Raw genomic sequence first — 18,846 nt, 5'->3', positions numbered from 1 at the left:
CTGGAGCAGACCAAGGGCTTCATCTGGTGGTTCCGCCGGTGTCTCCGCACCTGGGAGGGAGCTGGCCCGTCAGACGGAGCGGACAGGGGTGGACGTGCAGAGCGGACAGGGGTGGACGTGCAGGCCACCGCTAGAGCATGCTAGCCTCGTGACTGGTGCAAGGCAGATTGAAGTGTCTTTGAGCCTTAGTTTCTGCATCTGTAAAATGGGGCTCAGAAATAACATCATTAAGCACCTGACAGAACAGGGGCTCTTAATGGAGCCCCAAGGATCCGCAGCTGTCAGACCAGGGTGCCGTGGAGAGGAGCTGGGGGAGAGCTGCTCCTCAGACAGGCTGGCGACAGAAGAACCTTTTAAAACATTACCCTCGAGCAAAGACAAGCCACAGGGCGCTCGGCTCTCCCGCCCGCCTTTATGTTAGCTGGAATCTCACTGCGCAGAGGAGAGGTGAGGCCGGGAGTTTTCCTTCGAGCTCCTGGGGACTTGGGGCTACAGATCCGAGTGCGATTGTTCTTGCCCTAAACCGGGTGTAAAACAGGAATGTTACTGATAGGTTTAAATTAGAGAACGGAGTAGGTGGGCCTCCAGGCCTGGAGCGGCAGACCCACAGCCGGGGAGTCGCCACCAGTTTGAGTGCAGACTCTCTACCAGTCAGCCACGCGGGGAGGGGCCCGTCTCTGCCCGGTTCCTTCACCAGAGAAATGAGGACTTCCCTATTATTTGTGGGGCAGGGTCGGGATGAGAGAATGCATGCGAAATGCCTCCTGGCGCGCCCGGCCCAACGCGGGTGCCCCCATGTGGTGTCCACGTCGTGGCCTGCACTCCAGCTCGGTCCTGCGGGCGTGGGGAGGTTGGGGAGAAGGCGGTCGCTCCCAGCACGTGCCGGCTCCCGCGGAGCCGTGCAGCTGGTGGCTCCCGCTGCAGGCTGGGTCTGAAGGAAGGGTGGCATTCTCCTTGGGTGGCTCAGGCTGGGCTTGGACAAGGCCAGGGGCTCATCTACACCTGGTGTTCCTCACATCCCAGAGTGTGACCCTCCGGCTGTCCCGAGCCAGTGGCCCACGGCTCTCCCCCTTCGCCCTGGACACCCAAAGCCCTCAGTCAACCACACCTGCTCGAGTGGAAGCCACTTACTTGAAACCTTTATTGGAGGAAAATAATGCAATGTGACAAGGTACAGAGCCTGCTGCCTGTGAGTCCACAACAGAACCAGGTGCTGTGGCGTGGTGAGCCCACGTGGGGCCGCTGCTGGGCTCAGACGGCTGCTGTTCCTTAGGAAGTGACCCCTGCAGCATTGTTTCCCATGTTGGGTGAGTGACGTCTTTCACTCGGTCCGAGGTCAAGCTCTGCCTCTGTGTGCGGAGGCGACCGCGGGACTGGGCTGGTGATATCTGTTTCTTTAGCTCTGGTGTCAGCACGTCACCCTCCTGGCTCCCCGTTTCGGAATAACAGGGCTATTTATCGATACAAAGGAGAGGTGTTTGGATCATCTTGTTAAGATGCGAAGCTCAAAATAAACACTGCGTCTTTATTTGGAGATCCACATCCTTCCTCAAGGAAGGCTCGAGAGCGAATCTGTACGCAGCACGGGGAGAGGAGGGGCTGCCCTTAGTGACGGCTGTGCCCACACTCTAGAGGGTGCGCAGGCCGCACGGACGAACACGTGCCTCGGGACAGTCTGGAGCAAAAGCAGCCCAGCGACCCGCGCGATTGCCTGCTTGCGCTCACACCACGGTGGGGGAAGGGCAGCCTCCAACTTCTGAGAAGAAACAAACCACAACCGTGGCATGAAAACTTCACCGCAGCCACCCGTCCTGGGTGCGAATGAGCGTGGCGAGCTATGCCAGGCCTTCGGGATGCACAGAGGTAACACATACAAGTGACAAATATTTGCAATAGAAGCAACAAAGGGGACAGCAGTAGGCGAACACAAAGACGTCTGCACACTCAGTCCACGCTGGCCAGCGGAGCTGCCCACCCAGCGCGGCGGCAGAGGGCATCGCGTGAGCTTCTGAGCAGTGGAAGGAAACGCCTGCCTGCTGCCAGGGCCGAGGACCAGTTACCGCGGGCTCTGCCCGTTCCCATGGCAGAGCCCAACACTCAGCGCCTCCTCCCTCCCGTCCAGGGCGGAGCTGGGTTACATGCACAGACGCCTGCTCTCTGCGGTGCCAGGCCTTTCTGGGTGCTTCTCCCAGCATGGCATCCCACCCCCACCCGCAAATGATTTCTGTACAACGTGGACCTTGAGAGATTGGGATTAGGTTTGGGGCCTGTAACGCCAGCTGTGTCTGGAGCAAAGGTGTGCTCTAGAATAAATCACTGACGCGCAGGTAAGCTGAGCTCAGCTCTGGCCTCCAGTCGCTGCGAGGGAGACCTAGTGAATAGAGAGATAAGGCAGGGTGCAGACCCTTGGCCCCCTCCCTAGCTCAGGGATGACAAACTGAGCCAAGTCCAGCTGGGGGCCTGTTGAACTCCAACTGGAACAGGGCCAGACACACTGGTTTCTATCTGGGCTGCTTCCAGCTCTCATGGCAGAGTGGACTAGCTGCAGCAGAGAAAGCTCTGCCTGACAAGCTGAAATACTGCATTTCCTCTCTGACCCTTTACAGAAAAGGCCTGCCCACCCCGCTCTGGAAAGGCCCAGGAAGCCTGTCCAAGCCTTACCATGCTGGATGCTACTGAGTACCGGCTGCAAGAGGGCTGAGCTTTAACGTGACAGCCTGTTGGGAAGAAAACGCCTATCAATGAGATGAGCTCAAAACTGCAAGAAGTCCCCTCCGCGCCTGCCTTCCTGACTTCCCCTTCCCTTCCTCGCGGCAGTCCGTTTCTCCTCTCTGCCCTTCTTCTGTCCACCAGACTTCCCTCCTCATTGCTCAGTTTCCAGTCAGGATCTGGAGAGTCCTGCCCTGTGGAGATGTCCAGCCTCACCTCTACTCATGCTAAAGGTTAACTCTCTCTCTCTCTCTCTTTGTACTCAGGATTGAACCCAGGGGCACTTAACCACTGAGCCACATCCCCAGAAATTTTTATTCAGGGTCTCACTCGGTTGCTTACAGCCTTGCTAAGTGGCTGGGGCTGGCTTCAAACATTCGAGCCTCCTGTCTCAGCCTCCCGAGCCACTGGGACTACAGGCTTGCGCCACTGTGCCTGGCCAAGGTCAGCCCTCCGGATGGGTGGCGCTCAGTAGTCGCCTCCTCTTCTCCCTTTCTCTCCTCCAGATGGAGAAGCCAGGTGTCCTGCTTGGCCTTGCAGGGTTGTGGGTACAGAGCTTGGTGGGACCTGGCTGTGGTCAAGGGAAAGATGTCCTATGGCCTCCCCATGTGTTTCCCTCCAGGTACGAGGTCCGTCCCAGGTGAGTGTGAGCCAGGCCAGGCGCAGTGCTGTCTGATTCTTTTTAAAAATGCACTTAAAAATTTAGCCCCAAAGGGTGGGCTGGGGCTGCTTTTCCCCCCTGCTTCGAGTTGGTTTTAATGACCCAGTTGCTTTGTTGGAAAGCCATTTATTTAGACAACAGATATGTAGATGTAACTGGATAAATAAAAAAGTGTGCTCGAGATTGGAAGCAGTGGTTAAGTATGACACACAGGGGCCTCGCCCTCAGACTGTGTCCCCCGGCGGACAATGGCTCAGAAATCACACATGGAAATGACACTACCCCTCAGCCTCCGAGCGGCTCGGAACCACCAGGTCCCACACAGGACACTGGAGGGGGTCGGCAGAGCGCTGTGTGGCTGCTGTCCACCCGTCCCTGCACCTCCAGGGACGTCCTCTCTCCACTCCAGCCCTGGAACCCTGCGGCCCTGCCCTGCCCTACCCCAGGACAGCACCAGAGGCTGCGGGGTGAAGCCCCAGCGTGTGGCCCAGCCCAGGTGGGCGCTCGCCGCTCCCCAAGCAGGTACACCACAGCCCGCCACCCACTGGCCCATGATGGAAAGAAGACAAAGATACAAGGAGGTTGCGGGACTCCCCTGAGCGCAAGCAGGTGCCCAGCTCACCAGGCCTGCTGAGGGCCCGCTGCCCCAGGAGTCTCCATCTCACCTGTTCAGACACCGTCATGAAGTCCACAATCCCACAAAGTCCTGCATGTGACATCCCCCCTCTTTAATGGCAAATGTTTTGGAATGTCCATAGATAAGAAAATGGACGGCGTGGAGGAAAGATTTCATGGCTGGTCTTTGATTTCACCTCCGGATATCAGAGTACTCAGACTGTTCGTCCTCCCACTCGCTGCTTCCAGAAGGTCCCTGGGCCCCTTGGCCCCCAACTCTGCCCCGGGCCTGGGCATTTGGGTGGCTCCTGCTGCCTCGCTCAGCCTTGGGGCCTCTGCTGGCCTCCCTGCTGCTGGGCTCCGAGAGGTGCTGGCTGGCCTCCCCGCGGTGGGTCCTGGAGAGCCTGGCTCTGTCCCCTTGGAGCTGGCGATCGGGGGGCGCCGTGGGGGGCCTCTGGATGGCTGAGGTGCAGAAGCTCAGAATGGAGCACAGGCCTCCCCAGTTCTGCTCGCACTGGGCCTGGACGCTGCGGGCGACAGCCTCCCTCACCTCCTCCCCGCAGGTGAGCAGCAGGTGCACGAGGTCCACGTAGGGCCTGGGGGGAGCAGAGAGACAGTGAGGATGGAGTGCGTCCCGGTGAGGCTCTGGGGCCATGCTGGAGGTCTTCCTGGAACCCCTTCAGGCCTCTATCACGCTCTAGGGAGCACAGGTCTCTGCGGACATTTCCTGGGCCGTTGTGGACCAGGCTGCATGCAGGCGTGGTGGAGCTACAGCCCCGGCACTGTCACCCCGGAGTAGCAGTAAGAGGGAGCCCGACCAAGGGCCAGACCAAGGGCAGCAGCAATGTCAGGCGCATGGGGTACAAGCCCAGGGTCTGGGCGCTGGAAGAGGCGAGATTGCAGGAGGGCTGGTGATTGACCTGGGTAGGAGCCCTAGCGGCTGCCAGAGCTTGGGCCAGTGCAGTAGCCCTAGGCAAGGGGTGGAGGGCCTCAGCCGTCGAGGAGAAGCCACGAAGGGGCAGGGCTCTTGGAGGGGCTCCAGATGGCGTCCTCCAGTCCCCACATTGCTGCGACAGTGAGGCCGACTGCTTGTACCAGATACCTTCTTCTAGGGCCACCTCCCTCCCCAAGGCTCCTCAGAGGCTCTCTCCCCACATCTGTCCACCCCTGGCTTAAGCTCATGAGGAAGGGTATTTTGGGGGAGTTACGGGATGCACAGGAGGACTACGGACTGGGTGGAAGGCTTGGGGATGTCATTTCCCACGCAGCTGTCCCCTCTGGGTGGCCTGTGTGTGTGAGATCTGACCACGCTCATTCTTTCTGTCTGGGCTTCGCCAGGACTAGGGCTGAGGGCCGGTGGTCAGGGATCCTGGTTGGAATGACAGCCAGAGCCAATGGCTGGGCTCACTCAGGCTGCCCTTCAGGAAAACCGTTCATCCCGGGGCTGGAGGATGTGTGCGGAAGGCGGGGGCAGCGTGGGCATGGACCCACCTGGGGAGAGGTGTTCCCAGCAATGGCTGTAGGGCCACCTGCTCAGCCTTTCCTACTCTCCCTGGCCTTTTGGAACCCCCAGGTGGGGTGGCTGTGGAATGCTCCATGGAGGTGAACAGCTTCCTCCCTTCCTCCCTTCCTCTCAGGTGCTCGGGACTGAGCCCACTGATGCCATGAGAAAGCAGTCCTTAGCTGGCGAAGGTCCTGGACACTTCTGACCACGGCTTCGCAGACCTGGACCTCGCTGTGAGCAGGGCAGTCACTATGGGACGTGACACGGTCATAGCAAGCCTGGCCGGGCCTGGAGGGTGGCCACAGAGCCCGTGTGGTCTTCCTTTGCCATGCACCACGCCCCTGCAGCAAGAGCAGTCTGCTCTAGGACGCGAGGGGTTCACCGCTGGTTTGTTAATTAGTCCTCAAGCTGTCACTGGGTGCACTGTCCTCGCTCGGGGATGTAAAGATCGATAAGAGGGAGAAGGCGGCTGAGAGGGCAGGAGGGCCTGGGGCCCAGCTGGGCGCAGAGAGGAGCGTTCCTGCCGGTGGAGCTCAAGCAGCCTCCGAAGCACCCTGGATGCTGGCATCTCTGTGCCTGGCTGACGGGCAGAGTGCATCCGTCTCAGAGGTGGCCTGCCAGTGCCAGTGCCAGCATGGCACGGTCTCCTTGGGCTACTCAAGGATGGCCTGCATGTGGCAACGCAGGGAGGAGACGCTCAAGGCTTATATGACTCCTTCTGCCTTGAAAGGTAGCCACTGGCCCTGTTTCTCAAGTTCACCAAGTACATCTGCTGAGGCAGCAACGGGGTCCTAGCGCCCAATTGCACTGCCACCCCGGTGCACGAGGCAGGGGCTGGGCCTGTCTCTTTGGGGTTTTAATGGATCCTCCTCCTCAGGCTTCCTTCCTCTGAGCAGGAGGAGGTCTTGGGATGGTGCAGCCTGCCCCGGGCCTCCCTCACCAGGCTGCTCTGTCTGCCAGAGCCCTGAGCCCCTTAGAACCCAAGGAGGACTTGGACCCCAGTAGGCAGGACTAGCCCACGCTCTCCTCAGCCCTTGGCTCTCTCTCCCAGGAAGCTGTGCCTGTGGGGAGCGGGTGTGTGTTGAAGTGAGTTGATCTGAGCCTGTTTCGAGCTGGCCTGCTGCCTGCTCAGGCTGCAGGCTGAGCCCGTGTCTAATGACAAAGCCCAGCGAGCTTGACTGAGTGTCAGTGAGGCTAACGGATCTAAAAAAGTATTTGGAGGGGGATGTGCTGGGAGGCTCCCAGCCGCCAGCACCCAGCGATGGGTGTGTGCAGGCCACAGCAGGCTGCCCGCAGCTAGGGGGAGGCAGATGACAGGGAGAACGTGGGGCCGGCAGGAAGAGGTCATGAGCAGAGGCCGAGGGTCGGGAACAGCTGCTTTACTGACGGTGCTTGTTTTGGGGTTGATGGGGCTGGGGTGGGGCTGGCGTGAGGAGGGGTGCTGTGGATTCTGGGGTGACTGTATGTCCTTTCTAAAGTGAACAGGAAATTCAGTTCTCATTCTCATTGGTGACCAATGCCACACAATCTGTAAGGGCCTTGGGGATTGATAGGTCCTTGAATCAGTTAAGAAGAAGAAAAATATAAAAAGTTAGAGATCTCAGGCAGTTGAGCTTGACGTACAAGCGGATGCACTGCATAGCCAGGGCTTCGTGAGGGCAGGCGATGGGGGTCCTGGGGGAGCTGGCAGTTGGTGGGACACACTGCCCAGAGGGGCTGGCTTAGCCAGAGCAAGAGGACCTGTGTGTGGCCACACGGCGTGTTCTTAAAAGAGGCCGCACTCCTGATCCGGTGGGCCCCCTGCATTTCCAGAGCAGGCCAGGTGGGGAAGCTTTTGCAGCAAAGCCTTGTGGCACAATGTGCCACGTGGCCCTGAGGAGACCCTTGAAAGCCACTTAACCTCCTTCTTCAATTTCAGGGGACAGGACACAAAACCCTCAAAACCTTCCATTTCCTAAAAAAGATACTCAACAACATATCAGAGGCTTACAAACTGCACCCCACGCCCATGGTCAATCTCTCAAGGTGACAGTGGGGATGGGCTGGGGTGAATGACTTAGGGAGTTTCTCAGCCATGGGACCTGGGTCTTTTCTGGGGTACTTGGAAGGGAGGGGGTTTCACAGAGCTCTCTGTGCAAGATGGGTGGATATGTTCGAGAAAAGGAAAGAACCGTTCTACACTTTGGGACCCATGAGGTGTCGGCAGGTCTGGTGAGGGGGGGATAGGCCAGGCACAAGGAGGCTGAGTTTGGACAGCCGGCTTGTGCCTGACAACTGGCTCCAGGTATAGATGCCCTCCGCAAAAGGGGTGCCACCAACCGCAAAGCAAAAATAAGTGGAAAACCAATTGCATCTGTACTGAACTTGTCCAGGATCTTTTTCCTACACATTATTTCCTAAACGATACAGTGTAACAATAAGACGAATATGTTCATTCATTTAAAGACCCCGGCCAACGACCTGGCACATTAGGAAAAAACAGATGGGTATCATTACTGTTGATGCTGTTGTTACTATCGAGCTTTTATAGCTGTTTGGAAGAATGAAATGTTGCATAAGGCGTTAGTATGATTCAAGGACAAGGCAATATTCTTTTGCCTTTGTCAGGAGCTGAACCTTATGTTCCTGAGGCCATACTGGGTGTTGCAAGATACCTGCAGCCTTATAACCAAGAGGGTAGTGAGCAGATGGTTGTTGTCCTCCATGATCGAGGCGATATTGGGGGTGAAGGTGGGGTAGCCTGTTTAGTGACATAGCTGGGAGCAGGTCATGGCATGAACTGAGGAGCAAGAGTTCAGGTACTAACTTGGCTCCAAGCCGCCCTGTGCAGAGAACAAGGCTGCCCTCAAACTGGCAGTGACATGTGCTGGACTGTTAGCTGGTGGCTTGCAGCTCCCAGGAAGGAACCATTGGCCCATCCCTCAGGTCAGGAACGACTGTGTACCAACTTGCTTTACCGTTCTACAAAATTTGGGATCTGATAGCTGGGATAATTTTTAAAGAATGAGGCGTCCTGGGCTTATCCAGGAATTGCAAGTCTTCAAATAAGCAAGGCTCACACTTTCCTGGTTTGGCAGGCTAATGCTCAGCAGGTTAGCTTTTGCTGTTTGTTTGGCACTTTCTCTGATAAGGCATTTTAAAGAAAGGAGGGCCCTAGAGGCGGGGAAAGCACTGCTCTCCATTTGGGGCACTTAAGAGCAGCACTGCTTGGCTTGCAGTCCTGATTTTGCTGTCCACCAGCCATCCTTGTCACCTCAGGGGTCTCAGTTTTCTCATCTGTCAAATGGAGCCAGTCAAAGCATCCAAGTCACAGGAAAGCTGAGAGGGTCAGGCAAGATGTTCCTGCAAAGCGCTCAGCACAATGCCGGGCACTTGGCCTACATTCAGCAAAAGTCTCAGCACTCAGCCGCCCACAAGGGCAACCCGGCAGCTACCTGGGATGTTCAGAGACCTGCTTGGCTATGGGGACGATGAGTATTTCTGAATCTATACCTTTTAGTAAAGATAATGGCCAGTGTCCAACACCCAGGTTTTGGAAAGTGGTAATGGAAATCTCATTTTTCTCCAAAGCCAGCAGGACAGGGGCTCCTAGGGACTCTGTGTAGCTTCTGGGAACGCGGCCTGGGATAGCAGGCCCGGCAAGCTGAGCAATGCCCTCTGGACCCCGTCACCCGTGGCGGCCCCTCCCGGCTGGGGCAGCACTCACTCGAGCAGCAGCAAGTCCTTGAAGTGAATCATCTCCACCATCACCCGGATGTTCTCCTGCGCCGCCGCGCACAGACCGTGTTTGAGGTAGCATTCCCGCTGCAACTGGAACACCATTTCCTTAATGGCCGGGCACTTCCGGCTTATGCAGCCGAACCTGTGCCGCAGAGCGTGGGCCTTACACTTCAAGGCATCTTTGATGAACGACTTGCCCTGGGAGCAGCGAGGACGGGGAGAGGAGGGGGCAGAGGACAGGAGGCCATTACACAGGGCATTTCGGACGACGCGATCCCAAGGCCCTGCCTCAGACCCACGTTCTTCCCAGGTGACAGGGCACCTCGGAGGTACGTCCAGATGACATGACACCTCCGGCCCTGGGCCAAAGAGGATGTTAGTTTTGTACACTAACAAATCTGCCTCCTTCCTCCCCAGCTGCGCCTTTAGTTCCCCTTGAACTGGGGCTTCCGCGGCTGTCTGTCAAGGCAGCTCGGGCTGGCTGCTGGGTGGCAACTTTTCTGGAGCACCCGGGGAACTGGGCCACAACGCCTTTGTGGCTCTCAGCAAGGGCTCTTCCCGAGTGGAAGGTGCCCACTGGCCGCGCTGCACGCTCCATTCCAGGAGCCTCACCAAGATGGGGGCCCACGGGCCTCCCTTCCTGCCTCAGTGCCTCCGGTTCGCAATCTGGTCTCCTCTCATTTTTCAAGAGCATTCTCTGCCCTTCTGAAAATGACTCTACTCCTTTAAACTGTTAGGGTTTTTGCCACTAAAAGGCCGCCTGGCACCCGGCCTGGCAGTGTCTGAGCTGGAGCGGCCCTCCCCCACGCTCCTGCCTCTGAGAGGCCAGCATACATCTGGCCCACAGCTCTTTCCTGGCAACCCCATTAGGCTGCTTATCCTAGAAAGGAGACAGCTGTTGGGGTTGTGGAGGCGAGCTCGGCCCTGGCTTCCTTATCAGCCTCCCGGGCAGGGGGCACTCGGTGTCTACCCAGGAATCCGCACGGCCTCCATTACTATAGAAACAAGCTGTGGTCGGAGAGGCCACCCCTCTGTTTTTAGATGGCCTGGAAGTCACTGAGTTGAGAAAGTAAATGGGTTTATGTTGGACCTGGGAAGCCAGCCAGCGCACTTATTTTGGTTCTCCCTTTAGAAGCAACTGAAATGTGCACAGATATCGTCTGATGGCTGAAAACCCGTCCTGTGGCCCCTGCTCCCTTAGCTCTCTGGGGGGAGCCCCATGGGACAGAGGGCTGGGTTATGTGCTGAGAATTGACTTGTTAGAGAGGCCTCTAACTAGAGGACATATTCCTGCTGGTTGAGGAGAAAATGAAGATTATGCAGGGCCGCGGCGACCTGTTCTTGCTATGCTTCTCTGACATCCTGTGGGATTGCCCTTCAACACACCCCTTTCCTCCGGATTTCCTATTACGCTTCCTAATTCCAGTTAATCCAGAAGGGATGCGTTATGAGGGAGCCTGGAGTTCAAAGTTCTGCTCTTTCCTCCCCTGGTCTGTTTCCCCTCTTGCCACCTCACATCCTCTGTGGTTTAGGCTGCTGGCCCTGTTGCCTCCCCTGCTGGCTCCCAGGCCCTACAGGATGTCAGGGGATGCTGACTGGTGATGTGCATGAATCACACCTCAACGTGGCCTCCCAGACGCTGTCATTGTGCTCTAATGAAACGGGAGAGGAAGTTTATGATATCTAGAAACAGGGTGTTTCAACAGGGCACATGGGGCCAGGGAGAAAACCAAGGTGGGCCTCATGCCACCTGCCATATAGTACGTATTTATTTGTTGGCATTGTAGCCACAGATGCTTGTTAGGTCCCTGACCTGAGTGGCAACCCAGCCTTACCTTGGGACCCCATAATATCTGAAGTGGGTCAGGCCCTGGCCATATTTATTGTATAGAACAAAAGAAAAGCACAGAGTTCCAAAACTTATGCATGGTTTTGACTTCTCAGGTTGGGAGGAAAGACTGCTACTTAGAAGGAATAAATGTCTGTTCTTTTGGAGGCTCTGCAGAGTCCAGGTTGCCTGCCCCCCCCCCCCGCCCCTATTAGGTGGAGAAAGCTTTCGGAATGTATTACTGGGGGTCCCTGCCCCTGTCCCTTTAGCCTACTGTCCCTCATGAATGCTCTGGGGACTGGATTCTGGGTGGCGAGACACAATGTGTCCATCATTTCCTATGATTCTGGTGTACAGTTCACTTTGCCTGTGTAGACACAGCTTAAGGGTGTAGAAGGATTCAGCTTACAGAAAGACAGCAGGACACCAGTGCCATGGGGAGACCCTGGCATCTGCTCAGCACCTGGAATGCCTCTGGAAAGTCTGAAATTAACACAAGAACAGCTAAGGAAATCTGTTAAGGGGTTAAGGAGGCTGTTAAGGAGTCTTTCCAGCAAATGCTTCTATCACACTATGCTAACCCGAAACAGTCTTCGTGATCTATGTGGTTTTTACCTGGGCGTCAAATTTTCCAGCGTTGTGCAGAAAAGTCATGCAAATCCCATGTAAGCCCCGAATCTCACAAGAGTTGTTCTCGAAACATTCAAACACGCCACACCCCACATCACCAGCGTTGACCAAACAGTGTTGGATCTCCGCTAAAATGAAAATGACAAATACATAAAACTCAGCCGTGCTGGGGAATGCAGAGAGGGCAGCTGAAGGAAAAGTTAGTAAGGACTAGAGGAAAATCTAAGGGGGAAAAAAGTTAGTAATAACTATTTCAGAACCGAAGAACAGGGAAACCGAATTTCATCACTAATACCACTCACAGGAAATGTGATATTTGTAAATATTTGTAAAATTTAGCCCAAAATTATAAAAATCAAAATCAGAAGTTAAGTCTGAGTATTCTCTCCCCTCCTTTCCATTTTATTAAAGCATTTATGGGAACTTATTTTGAGAGCAGAAAAATATTAATATTAGCTTTTTAAACCCACAGACAAAAATAAGATTTTTAGATGAAGGTATTTCATCCATGAAATACCCGTCTCTACTTGGATCTGTAGAATCTGCTGCTATGAAATCAGTCATTTCCTTCCTGACCCCCAAATGAGAGCGTCCTAAAAGTAGTTTCAATTCAGCTTTATGATTCAACACCTAAAAATCAAAACAAAATTCCTATTAAGGCAGCGCCTCCAAACCATCCGCATTAAAAATACCAAGCTAGGGAAGCCTTGGCTTGCGAGCAGGTTTGGGAATGGAGTCTGACCCGGGTAGCCTAGCAAATACGCCACCACGGGCCGTTAGAGGTTCCTTTTAATTAGGGATCCGGTGTGAGATATCACTTAATCCCCTGGAATTCGCATGGCCCCAGAGCGTGCTCCTTCCTTCGCAGAATGTGCTCCTGACTCGGCTCTGAAAGGACAGGCTGAGGGCGTTAACTGTCAGGCTGCAGCACGCGGAGCCTCTTCCCTTCCTCCCCCTACCCAATTTTCTGATTTAAACCGACCACAAAATTACATCAGAAAAGTATCTTTTGGAAGAAGGGCAGAGTCGGAGGAGAAAATCGCACTCGGATTCATCTAGCGAAGGAGGGGTGTATTTGTGGAGGGTCACCAACTACCTAGGGTCAGGTCCAGATCCCAGAGAAAACGCCGGAGAAGGGGAAGGGTTCTGCGGGTCCCAGGTTGTGCAGGGCGCCCGCCAGGGAGGTGAGGGCGAGAGGCTCCCGGAGGACCCCGGCGCAGGCCCCGCGCACCGGAAGGAGGGCGCCCGGCGCGACTCACTCACTCGGGGCGTCCCCTGTGGGCATTCGTGCTTTCCTGCCCTGGCGGTGAGCGCACGCCGCCGCCTCTGCAGCGCTCGCCCGGCCCCCAGAGTACGGCGGGCCTGGGTGCAGAGAGAAGGGGCTGGGCTTTAGGCGGATTTTCTTTCTCTCCCCGGAGCTGGGGAGGGCCGGCCCGGGGTCCCGCACGCCTGGCTCTGCCCTGCAGCTTGCGGGTGAGCACAGAGCCGGTCGAGCAGAGGCGGCGCACGGTTCGCGTCGTGTCACCGTTTCTTCGCTTGCTGACCTGCTCAGGAACAGGGACTGCGGCAGGACGACAGAGGTACGCTTTGCGCGACCCCTGCCCCTATTGAAAGCAGTGCCTCCGGGGGGAAGTTCTCGATGCAATTGGTCTAGCCAGCAAAGTTCTGGGATATCGGGCATCTTTGGAGGAGGGAGAGCAGTCCTGCCGAGGCTGGCCGGCTTTAAAGAGCGGTTCCCGATGCAGGGCTTAGCCGGGCTCTGGGGACCCTCGGAGCCTCCCTCCGGCCCGTCGGGATGGAGAAGTGCGCTTTGCACTGGACCCGAGACTCGAAGGCTGGCGCTGGCAGCGTCAGGCGCTGCCTCATTTCCCCTCAACCCCGGGGGAGGACAGCAACAAGTCCTGCCCCAGCCATTTCATCACCCTGCTAGCACGTGCGGATTCCGGGCGCTCCGAGCCCGGCGCAGACCTCGCTTCGCCTTGCGCTTCCCTTGACACGTCCCGCGCCACCCCAGGAGTTTGCGCTGCCGGGGGTGGGCGTCTGGATCTGGGCGAAACGCCCAGGGCGCGCTGCGTGGGTGCACGGTGCTCTCTCCCGGCAGCTCCTGGTCGCAAGGGCGCACGCATTTACCTGTGTTCTGCAGAGACAGGCGGCCTTTCTGCTGGGAACCCCTGTCTTGAGGACCTTCGGGCGGGTTGGTGGCGTCGGTCCCCCGCGCCAGGTCGAAGGTGGCCAACACCAAAGCCAGGGTCACGAACTGACCCAGACGCTCGGCACACATGGTTCTTGGTATAAACCTCCCGCCTGGAGACCTGGATTCTTTGTGCTTCTCTCCTCCTCCTCTTCCTCCTCCTGCTCCGCAGCTTCCCCTCCTCCTCCCACTCTTCCTCTTCGCTCGCCTTTTCCCTCCTCCTCGCGGCCGCGGCTCGGATAGAGGTTACCCAGCGCCCTCCCGTAGCTCTCCGGAGAGCATGTGACCAGGCCGTTAGCAGAGCCGCGAGTGCCCGGCAATGGCAGGGATGGTGCCTCAAATATCCCTGGAAGCTCTGGTGTCACTTGAATGAAGGAGTCGAGCAGGTGTTGTCCCGGCGGTTGGACCAATCCGAGACCCTGGCCCGTTTGACAACACAGCCTGGAGGCGGGGCCTGCGCCCCACTACTACAGGAGGAAGCCGAGCGCCGCTGGGAGCGCCCGACAAAGTTGTCGACCTGGCGGCCGCCACGCGTTTGCGTGCGTGTGTGTGAGTGTGTGTGAACGCGGCCAGAGATGCGTGCGCGTGTGCGGGTGCTCCGAGGCAATGGCCGAACAGACTTAAAAAAATCCAAGTGGAACTCAGCTCGGGTTGCAGTTAAAGGGCGAGAGGGGACGGTTTGCGCTGGGACAGTCACCCGGGTCCCTGGCTCGCGTCACAACCTCATCGGGCTGCGAGTTTCCTCTTTCCAGTTTGGAATTCAGGAAGGTCCGCGGCCCGGAGGTCTTGATAGGTTGGAAACCTGTGCGTAGTGATCGTGAGGGCAAACTGAACGCACGTGGGAATTCTTAGCGGGTGACGCTTTGCGTTAAAACAAAGTAAAACAAAACCCGACCGAAGACGGGGACAGAAAGAAGTACTCCAGTATTCGGCCTGAGCAACTGCCGCCTCTTCCCGGTTTCTTTTTGGTGGGTCGTGCGACCCTGGGATGTCCTGTCTCGCTCCTCCCCCAATCCGGACGGAGTCCAGTCTGGGCTGCAGGGATCCAGGTGACAATCCAGACTTGCATCATTTCCAGGCCGGTGGCAGGGAGGCCCCGGCAGCCTGAGTCAGCCGGCCGCGGAGCATCGCGTGCCCCGGGGCCGAGCTTGAAAGACAACTTTAGGCGTCTCCACGCACACGCTTCCATTTCCCCAAAGCGCTCCCGCCGCCCGCTCGGGGTCCCTCCACGCTTCGGTCACCGGAGGGAAGCGGTAGAAACAGACAGAAAAGCGCCATCTGGGGAAGGGCTCTCCCTCTCTCCCCCTTTCCTCCCCGAGCCCCTCCCGGAGCACCGCGGGGACGAGCTGCCCCAGCAGCTTTCTCCTGGCCCGGAGGAAGCCGGGGGAAAGTTGGGCGCCGCTTGGAGCGCCTCTTACCCCCGCTGTGTGTGTACGTGTGCACGCTCACGTCTCCCTCGCGCCGGGCCGGGGACAGGAACTGCTCACGGCCTCGTCAACCCGACGGCGCAGCTCGGGGGTCTACGGCGGTGGGGGAGGGTGGGAGGCGAGTGCTGCCACCTAGCGCCGCCCGACGCGCTCCGGGTGTGGGCCCGCCCGCCCCTCCCCCGCACCCCACGCTCTCCTTGGAGGACAGGTGAGCCGGGTGCCCGCTCTAACCCCCCGCCCCGGGCCTCCCCGCCCGCGCCCTCTGCAGTAATGCGCCCGGGAGGTTTCATCACCCACTGCCCGGGGCCACACAGTCCTTGTCTCCGCGGCGGGGCGCACTGCCCGCCTTTTTGGGGCCCCCATGTGGCAAGCCTGGGGGAGGGGGTACAGAGGCACTCTGGCAGATCATCCTTGGGCTGCTGCTGGGTTTCTGAAGCTTCCCTTCCTGGCTCCCAGCTGCCCTGGGGCGTAGAGAAGGTGGAGGCTGGGGGCCTGGGTGAGCACTGCTGGCCGCAGCTGACCACCAGTCCACCCATCCCGATGAAGGACAGGAGGTGGGGAGGGCACCTTTGCTGTGGGCTTTCCCCAGGGTGAGTACTCAGAACTGCTCATCTTTCAGAGTCCCGGGAAATGGTCGCTTTGAAGGTCTGCAGTGTTGGTGAGAAACTGACCGCCCATGTCCCCAGTTCCAATGGCAGCTACTTTCTGCAGCCTGAGATCTTGAGTGCTGAGCGTTGGGGACCTTGCCTGAAGATGGGCCACCTTCACTGTCATCTTGCCATGTTTGAGATGTCAATTTAGCTTCGTTTATTAGTTTATGAAAACCCCTCCTTAGGAACAAAACGGAAAGCAGAAGCCTCGTGCCATTCGCCCCCTCGAGGCCCTATATTTCCAGAGTCAAGCTGCCATTTGCTCCCAGCCTTGCTTAAAGGTGCAACTGAGTAGAGATTTTCTTTCCATGTGGCCTCTTTTGAGCAGTAATGGCATTTAAAATGCATCTGGTCACCTGTTTTTTTGGACAGCATAAAGAGGAGATGCTGGCCACAGGAGTGAGTCACCTTTGCCAGATGCAGACACCTGGGCACTGGGAGCGCCAGCCAGGCCACCCCTCTGCCTTTCTTAGGCACCGCCTTTTGTCACTATAAGGCCCTGGCCTGCCCTGGAAGGACCCTACATAATTTAAAAATTCATCATGAGGCTATTTGCTCCAGACAGACAAAGGGATATCGTGGTCCCCCAGCTGCCCTTTTAGAACAGAAAGAATATGTAGTGGCTAGAATTTGAGATATTGTAAGCGCAGCTCCCAGTCTTAGAGCTTTGTCTCTGCACAGTGTAGCCGAGGTCGAGGCAGTCAGACCCGAGTGTCCGTCGGTCCCACCAGGGCTGTATGGATTTTGCAGAATCACTAGGCAGTTTGCCGGGCTACCAGACTGGGCTGCAGGCTAGGGTAGAAGTGGGGCTGGGGGCGCACAGACTGATGACTTTATTGTGACCCCCCCCCCCCCCCCACTCCCCGGTGAATGCCTTTAGCTCCACCAGTCACTCAGGCCTCCTGGTTTGGGGGATGGTGGCTGATGGAAATGGGGAGTGGGGAGACAATAATCAGGAAGGTAAAATGAGTGAACAGGCCCTGCAGCGCGTTCCAAGCTTGAGACTTTCGTGTCCCTGCAGACCCCAAGTCCACCCTGAAGGGGAACCAAGATGTGGGAGGGGTGAGGACAGATCGGCTGTGCTGCCCTGCCATTCAGGAGAATGTGGATGGGCTCTCCTCCTCCATTTGGGGCCCCGCGACTGTGGTGAGTCAGACCTGGCCTGCCTCCTGAATCCAGGGACTTCTGTGGCTGAGGCAGGAGACCCGCCTTTCTCTGTGTGTCCTCCTCACCAGCCCCCTTCAGTCCATTCCACGAAGGGAGGTTTTGGGCGTGGGTTAGAACCGGAAAGACCGAGGAGGATACGGACAAGTCAAGGCAAGAGACAGAGAGGACATTGCAGGTGGGAGGGCCAGCGGAATTGAGTGCACAGGGACGCAGTAGGACTTGCCCAGGTTGTTATTAAAGAGGGAGATGGAGCTGGTGAGATTGGCCGAGACGTGTTGGAAGCTGGGGTCATTGTGACAAATGGGGGAGCATGTCATGGGAGGCCTTCTTTTCTGGTCCTCGTGGGTATTAGGATGAGACTGTAGGGGTGCTTCGACTTAACTCGTAGGAAGCAGTGGGACAGAGTGAGAGGAATGGAAAGGAACGAGTTGGAATCTTGAGGTGGGTTGAGAGCCCGGCTGGTCGGAGGTGTTGCTTGGTGGGAGCAGGCTGGGCCTTAAAGGATGGCCGCCGTTCTTGCCAGCAGAGGCCAGGACGTGTGGGTGGACACGGGCCCTCTCCCCCAGGCTGTCTTGTGACTCCCAGAACCTGAGCGGAGAACATGGCTTACAGTGGGGAGCTCCGCCCACCGCTCGCCCCGCCCCCTTGGGGCAGACTGTCTGAGCTGATGGCACCACCTTATGGTCAGAGGGGGAACTGCCTGGCCAAAGAGTGGACTCCTACTTGGCTCTAAGGCCTGGGGCACCACCAGTGCTGTGCCCCTAAATTTCATTACCATTTCTGTACCAAATTGGTTCATACTGAATTGGACAATCTTCTCACAATGGCCTACTCTAAACCCCCCTTCAAGGAAATGTCTTCCAAGCTTTTTAATTTCCCTCTTCCTTCTCCTTTCTTTGTGGTCTTCCACCCCCAGTCTAACCACGGCTCCAATACATCAAGTCTGTAGGAAACGAAAAAGTTCTAGAAGTGAAACTGGACGGTCAGAATTGCAGTCCAGCCTCTGAAATATCTCCCAAGCCGAGTTTCCCCCCGAAAGTCTCCTCGTTTCTCTTCTTTCACTGGCTGACTATTTCATTCAGCAGGATTCAGGATGAAGGAGGCCATGCCCTTCCTGTTTGGGTTTGCTTATTAGTACTACTGTAAAAGTGTCTTCTACTAATTTTCCCTGCAGAAATGCAGGACATCACCACCATGAGTTTAGAAGCCCATCTGGGGGCTGCCCTGGGAACCTGTCGTTTGTAACATGGTCTTTTTGGCCAGGCCTGTTGGCACGTACCTGTAATTCCACCCAGGCTGAGGCTGCAGGATGACTTGAGCCCAGGAGTACAAGGCCGGCCTGAACAACAAAGTGAGATGCAGTCTCGAAACAAAACCAAACCACAGCAAAATAAGAGTTTTGGAGGAAACAATATTCTGAGTTCCCAAAACAATCAACTCAAAGTGTCAGAGCGCTCCATGCTGTGAAATGGGTTTTTCCTACAGGTCATTAACCTACAGTCAAACTGGTGATGGACCAACTGGACATACGAATGATAAAAAGGAATTTTTAAAAATCCCCACAGAATAGGAACACAGTATCCCTCACGATATATCCATTAACTGGAAAGAACATAAGGCAGTAAGCCCGGGTGTCAGCTTGTGGTCTGAGTTTTGTTAGTGCCTTGCTCTGCAGCTGAGTAGCACCCCAGAAGCCTCTCTGTTTCCCTTGGGTCGACATTTTTCCCTCTTCATTGCATGCTGA

The 18,846-nt window shown here is 56.8% G+C and overlaps 1 protein-coding gene and 1 long non-coding RNA gene across 2 annotated transcripts in view; one reads left to right on the top strand and one right to left on the bottom strand.

Moving 5' to 3' along the window:
- LOC306664497 overlaps positions 1–18,846 on the top strand; it is a 150,299-nt gene that overhangs the window by 61,285 nt on the left and 70,168 nt on the right. The window lies entirely within an intron of this gene.
- On the bottom strand, positions 3,481–15,392 carry STC2 (stanniocalcin 2). The gene is made up of 4 exons (XM_079145415.1): positions 13,798–15,392; positions 11,653–11,795; positions 9,196–9,407; positions 3,481–4,581 (listed from the first exon to the last, which is right to left on the bottom strand). The coding sequence occupies exons 1-4, from the start codon at positions 13,946–13,948 to the stop codon at positions 4,179–4,181; spliced, it is 909 nt and encodes a 302-aa protein (XP_079001541.1). The 5' UTR covers positions 13,949–15,392; the 3' UTR covers positions 3,481–4,178.

Source organism: Sciurus vulgaris (genome assembly GCF_902686455.1).
Source record: "Sciurus vulgaris genome assembly, chromosome: 6".
In the NCBI taxonomy this organism is placed as follows: Eukaryota; Metazoa; Chordata; class Mammalia; order Rodentia; family Sciuridae; genus Sciurus; species Sciurus vulgaris.
This window is presented reverse-complemented; position numbering and strand designations above follow the sequence as displayed.